This window comes from Morus notabilis, unplaced genomic scaffold (assembly GCF_000414095.1).
Source record: "Morus notabilis unplaced genomic scaffold, ASM41409v2 Scaffold4329, whole genome shotgun sequence".
Lineage (NCBI taxonomy): Eukaryota > Viridiplantae > Streptophyta > Magnoliopsida > Rosales > Moraceae > Morus > Morus notabilis.
Genome location: NW_010356911.1, coordinates 1 through 6,728, shown reverse-complemented (window position 1 = coordinate 6,728; position 6,728 = coordinate 1). Strand labels below are relative to the sequence as shown.

Below are 6,728 nucleotides of genomic sequence, written 5' to 3'. Positions count from 1 at the left end.
TGGATAAAATCAGACCATGCATTGGAACTTTCTGGTTCAAGCTTTCTGATGCATTTCCAAACTGCACTATTACATTTAAGCCCACTCCCAAAAGCCAACTGCCAAAGTCTATCCCCTCTTTTCACCCTTCCCTTGGCTTCAAGATAACTAAGTGCATACCAAGTTGAAGCTGAAGATGTGTTCCCAAACTTGTACAATGTCATCCTAGAAGGTTCAATATCCCTCTCTCGCAACTTCAGCTTCTCTTTCATGGTCTCGATAACCGATTTCCCGCCCTACCAAGTTGAAGCTGAAGATGTGTTCCCAAACTTGTACAATGTCATCCTTGAAGGCTCAATATCCCTCTCTCTCAACTTCAGCTTCTCCTTCATGGTCTCGATAACTGATTTCCCGCCTGAATGAATGCAGAAATGGTCAAAAGCCTTCTTGAAATCTGGCACATAAGGCCCTCTTTTCCTTGCAGGAGGCCAAATTCTCTTCCACACCACTGATAGAACATACCTGATTTGCTCTGAGTAGGGAAGTACTAACATAGCTAGTTTTGCCGCATTAACTTTCAACGCTTCCCCGGCTAATTGCTGGAGTGATTTTGACAAGTTTACCCCAGTGATTCCCTCATTGTCTGGCTCTTGACTAATACATCTGTAGTAAATGTCCTCAGCCCCAATGTGGGTTCTCACTAGGTGTTTGAGCACATATTTTGCCACCCTTTTGTCCCTATATCGATTTGAGAGCAAAACCGCTGCGCCACCCATCCGAAACAAGCAGTTAGGGAGCAACATGGACTTGACCTTCCCACCGTAAATATTTGAACATACTGATTCCATGCTGAGGATCAAGGCCAGGGAGTTTCTGTGGATTTTGAGAAGGTCTTTAGCCAAAGAGACGGATAACAAACTAGCACTGCACCCCATGCCGGAGAGGTTGAAGCTGAGGATATTGCTTCTTAAGCCAAACTTGTTGATGATCATGGAAGCCAAAGAGGGAGTTGGGCAAACAACACTGCAGTTTGTGATGAGGATGTCAATGCTTTTCGGGTCGATTTTGCGCTCGGTGAAGAGGCTTTGGACAACTGAGAAGAGCACCATTTGGACTTCTTCTAGTGTTGAATTCAGTGACTGGTCGTTTGGCAATAGGTGGATACCTGTTGGGAAGTAGCTTTCACTTCCTATGCCTGATCTTTCCAAGACTTTGGCCTGGAATTCGACGTTCTCAGGGCTGAATTTCTCCCATCTTTCTATGTGTTCTTGGAAGGAAGATGTTGGAACTCGGTTGGTATCGGGTGGCCTATAACACACGAAGTCGATGCGGTAAACGTGTTTTGATTTGTAGAATAGGTACAATATTGCAGTGGCAATGATCAAAGTGGCTGCAAGGATCTTGAAATGGGTAAAGAGAATTAGGAGCTTGGAGAGGCTAAGTTGTTCTAAAACGGAAAGATCAATGTCAAGAATTGACATTTTAGGTGGCTCTTCTGTTAGTTTATTGTAATGAATAACTTTACATAAGCATGGTTAATATGGTGATTAGGCTATGTAAAGACGAGAAGGGTGTGACTTTGTTTAGGCAAAACCAACGGATGGTTAGTAGGCTCATGCCAAGAAAGTGTACGGGAACATGTACATTTGGTTGTAAACTTTTTCTTTTGTTATTTCTTTCTTGAAAAAGAGCAATTCATTAGCTTGTAAGTTTGTAACAAACTAATTTAATGGGGGGAAAAAAAAAGGTTCAGATAATTTCTCAGAAAAAATAGGACATGAAACGGTACAATTTGTATTTTTCAAAGGTGACTTCATATATAATTACCTAATCAATTCATGCAAGTAAAGTTGAATTGTTAACTGTGCGTGTTAAACCTACATTTTTAAAGTCTTACCAAGGCAATGTGGTACGTTGGTTCACTTATGGGCAGAGGATTTGAACATTGTATCTTATAATGAAAGCAGGTTTACTTGACACTAAACTACACCTGCAACCACCTTTTTTTTTTGAAAAGTATATTAATTTATCTTTTGATTTGTTAAATTAGATAAATAAATTGAGCCAACGGTTAAGCTTCAAAACTGCCTGTTGAGGAACTAACAAAATTTGGCCTGTTGATTATGAATTATGTGTGCTTGAAGAAGTAAAGTAACATTGTTTTGACTTCACACATCAAACTAACTGAATCACAAGTCATAAAGCAAGCCAGCAAGATTTCATCACTAGAGAATAAAAAGCCTGGAAGAAATTCACGCTCAAACATTCTGAAGTATTTTCATCCAACAACAGCAATATTTCAAAATCTCTAATTTAATAAACAAAATTGTGAAGTAGACTAGTTTCAATAAAAAGCACCGTCACATTGGCAAAACTAAAGGAACTTCCAACTAGACAACAAGAAAATCAAGTGCTTTGACAAATAAAACATTGCAGAGTTTTTAATCTTCCTCCTCGCCCTCGTTCTCTGCAATGTTGAAGTACCTCAGTTCATAAACATTTCGGTCCTTGTTGGACGCAATCACTCGGAGCCAATCACGTACATTGTGCTTCTTCAAATACTTCTTTGTCAAGTACTTCAAATACCTGAATAACAAAGCGAAGAAAACAGGTAAGAAACCGCAGAATTAAAGATTAGAAATGAACTTAACCAACAACAGATTGTAGGTCAGTACCAACGTGCATATAAAATAATATATAAGAAACCGCAGAATTAAAGATTAGAAATGAACTTAACCAACAACAGATTTTAGGTCAGTACCAACATGCATAAAATAATATAAACTGGGAAATGTCACATGACGTTAAATACATAGAAGACCAGCACACTCCCATACAACCTCAATATGGTAAAAGCTACAAAAAGAACATACCAATATGAGGCCATTTGCATACCAATATACCACAAAACTAAAGGGTGTTGTACTTATACGACAAGATTGCCCTGGCCATTATCTTGGAAAGTAACTTCATGTGCAAAAGTAAAAGAACATACAAATATGAGGCCATTTGCATACCAATATACCACAAAACTAAAGGGTGTTGTACTTATATGACAAGATTGCCCTAGCCATTATCTTGGACAGTAACTTCAGGTGCAAAAGTCTTCGGCCGAGAAAGATCGTGTCAAGCAATCAGAGTTTAAATTTATGAACTTTTAACACAAAAGTAAATCTCATTCAACAGTCTTGCATTTCAATTGACAGCTCTAATTTCTAACCCAAGAGAATAAAGTACACAGTACCAAAAAAAAACAAAAAGATTCAATAAGAGCAACATGTCAATAGCTGTTCTAGGCAAACTAGGATGTCAATAAATGAATCTCCACAAACTCTACAAGCTTAACACAACGAGATCAATACTATTCCGGTACTCCCACAAACAAATCACAAATTATAACAAAAAATCACCTCTTGGAGAAGGTACTTTCAGAAGTAACAGTAATCTTGCTCTTCTCGCGGGTAACAGTGACCGTGTCGCCAAGAGCACCGGCCTTGCCTCCAACCTTAATCCTCTCCTGAAGAAACTTCTCGAGGGACGCAATATCCATGATCTTGTCCTCCACCGGCTTCCCGCAATCAATGGTGAATGTTGCTCCCTTCTTCTTCCCCTTGGGAGCCGCTGCACTTCCTCGACTCATCTTCGGTTTGTTCTTAACAACCCAAACAAAGTAAATATCCCATTTAGAATCACCAAAAACTAACTAAACCAGCCAAATTCCATAATGTCCCTAGCTAAATCATATTCTGGATAAAGCAACGATTTCATGGAAAGAATTTTAATAGCAGAACCACATATTGGAATATCCATTTCCATTTTCAAGAGTATTATAACAAACATTTATTTATTTATTTTATTGGAATTATCCTGCTGAGAAAATACAGGGAAAAAAAAAAAGGAAAACCAAAGAATGTGAATCCTAATTAAATTTGATTGAAGCAGAACTCATTGATTCACCTTATCAAAAATAATAACATAATATTAACAAAATACAAAAAAGATCCTACATCTTTATCTTTATCTTTCTCTACTTGTTCTTCACCTCGCTTTCTCATAAACCAAGGAGAAATAGAGAGAACCGATATGAAAATCCAAGCTTTTATTTGAACAGAAAAATGCAAATTGACAAATAAAGCTCGGTTCTTTTCTCTTTCGCAGTTTCACGGCAACCAAACAGAATAAGAAGTAGATAGTAAAAACTTACAATTGTAGAAGACGAGAGAGATAAACAGAAAGAAATAAAGAAAGAAAGAGAGAAATTTACCGGTGGACGGGCACAGAGGAAATCGGGTGAAACAGAGAGGTGGGAGCTGCGCGGCGTCTGAGAAGAAATACCAGTTAGGGTTTTGGTTTTTATAAGGGCTTCAATTTTTTATATTTTCCTCTACTGGACCCTAACTTTGGTCTATTATCTTTTCACGGATTCCACGGGTCCTGTTTTATTTTTCTTTTCTATCGCTCTTAATTCACTTTGATAAATAATAAATTCCACCCAAGCTTATGCCACTTTTTCACTTTGCCCCACAAGTTTGAAAAATTATCTTCCACTTCCCTTAAACTTCAAATTTGTTAGCAAATTTGCCCCCTTAGCGACTTAGGTCTTGTTCATTTCACATTCAAATTTCAGTTTTACTACAGTTAAAAGTTCTCATAAAAAGTCACATCTAACTTTTTTACTACAGTTAAAAGTTCTTAAATAAAGTTACATCTCAACTTGAATTGAAAATTTAAATCGGCGAACTGAATGATGTCTTAGATGAAGGGAAAATCTAGCATGCATTTTGCTAATTTTGAAAGTAAAGGCCGTGTTTGGAGTTGGTTTTGTTTTTGTTTTTCTCATTTTTTGAGAAAAAAAAAATAAAAACGAAAGAGAAACGGCGTTTGGTACAATTAAAGATAAAAAATAGAAATAAAAACGATTTTTAGTTTAGTGTTCCCTCGCGACCCGACTTTAAATTTTCTTTTAGGAGTAACCATTGTTTATATGTCATGCATTATTATTTGTTTAGGTTTAGGTTTCATAGCTATTGTCAGGGATCACGTTGACCTCTATCGTTTTTGCTACGCCATACATCTTCCCTTGCAAAGTTGCTCCGTCTCAAGGAGAGGATTTTGTGGTTACATCATTATCTAGGTTGCGATGGGAGACTACCAGTAACCCAGTGAGTCACCGTCAATGACACGCACAGACTAGAGACTACCACCCACACCTGACTACTGAATGTAACTTTGCCATGATGTATTGTTTTTGTGGCTAGAACGTGATAAAATTAGGACTGACAATTTGGGTAGCGATATGATGACACGATTCGAAACTCGTACGAAATTAGCGGGTTTAAGTTTATTATAAATGGATTTAGGTCATAATCAGATTGACACGATTAATATGATTAATAAATTGCTTGGGTAAGGGTTGACCTCATAACACGAAGTGACACGATTAACTATATGTGTCATCTCTAATCTAATAACATGTGATAAACATGAAAGTTTATATGACATATTAAATACAAATAATGTGAATTTTAATATTTGTAGGTAAAATTCATATATTTTTCTTAAAGGAAAAGATAAATTGACCAATAAACATGTTAAACATGTCATGACCATGTTAAATAAGTCATCATTATATTAGTTATTTATTCAATATATTAATTTAAACGGGTTGACACGATTGACACGTTTAATAAATGAGTCGTGTTTGAGTTGATATTTTTGACACGTTTAATAAACAGGTCGTGTTTGGGTTGATATTTTTAACACATTTAATAAATAGATCGTGTTTAGATTAATATATTCTGACACGATTAATAAATAGATTGACAAGAACACGATCCACTAACACAAACTGTCACCCCATTAAATACAAATAATGTGAATTTTAATATTTGTAGGTAAAATTCATATATTTTTCTTAAAGGAAAAGATAAATTGACCAATAAACATGTTAAACATGTCATGACCATGGTAAATAAGTCATCATTATATTAGTTATTTATTCAATATATTAATTTAAACGGGTTGACACGATTGACACGTTTAATAAATTAGTCGTGTTTGAGTTGATATTTTTGACACGTTTAATAAACAGGTCGTGTTTGGATTGATATTTTTAACACATTTAATAAATAGATCATGTTTAGATTAATATATTCTGACACGATTAATAAATAGATTGACAAGAACACAGTCCACTAACACAAACTGTCACCCCTAAATAAAATGATGTATTTCAACTTTCCCCCGTGGCATTTTCGTGTAAAAAAAAAAATGGTACAACAAATACCAATAGATGTGAACGTCCTTTGGCATTGCGAACAAAAGCCACGCCTCAATGACTTGTATTTTGTGGCATTTTTGCCGGCCCCAACAAATATTGCACTTCATCTACTTTGCAAGAATTATAGCACAAATTCAGCCCAAAAAAAAGGGAATTATAGCACAAAATTTAGGACCTTATTACTTAATTTGTTTAGCAAGTATCTTCTGCATGGTATGTCTTGATACTATGAACTTGTGTTAAATTATGCATAGATCACGACGTATCCAACCTTGACTAAAAGAAGTATTATATAGTTGTGCACATAATTGAATATAATTACATTGTATAAAAAAAGCACTTTGTTTGATTTCTTTTCTTTTTCTCCAAAAAAAAAAAAAATTACATCTTATACTCGGAATACTCGGAGACGTGTATAAACCAATAACAATAATAATAATAATAATAATAATAATAATAATAATCTCTT

At 35.6% G+C, this 6,728-nt stretch overlaps 2 protein-coding genes across 2 annotated transcripts; both read right to left on the bottom strand.

Annotated features, from left to right (window-relative positions):
* Nucleotides 1-275: 275 nt before the first annotated feature.
* Nucleotides 276-1,653, bottom strand: LOC21384179 (3-ketoacyl-CoA synthase 7). Its single transcript, XM_010088911.2, has one exon. The coding sequence runs from the start codon at nucleotides 1,458-1,460 to the stop codon at nucleotides 276-278; it is 1,185 nt and encodes a 394-aa protein (XP_010087213.1). The 5' UTR covers nucleotides 1,461-1,653.
* A 577-nt stretch (nucleotides 1,654-2,230) lies between these two features.
* Nucleotides 2,231-4,334, bottom strand: LOC21384178 (60S ribosomal protein L22-2). Its single transcript, XM_010088910.2, has 3 exons — nucleotides 4,244-4,334; nucleotides 3,390-3,631; nucleotides 2,231-2,565 (listed from the first exon to the last, which is right to left on the bottom strand). Exons 2-3 carry the CDS (start codon nucleotides 3,617-3,619, stop codon nucleotides 2,421-2,423), a joined length of 375 nt encoding a protein of 124 aa, XP_010087212.1. The 5' UTR covers nucleotides 3,620-3,631; nucleotides 4,244-4,334; the 3' UTR covers nucleotides 2,231-2,420.
* Between the last annotated feature and the right edge of the window lie 2,394 nt (nucleotides 4,335-6,728).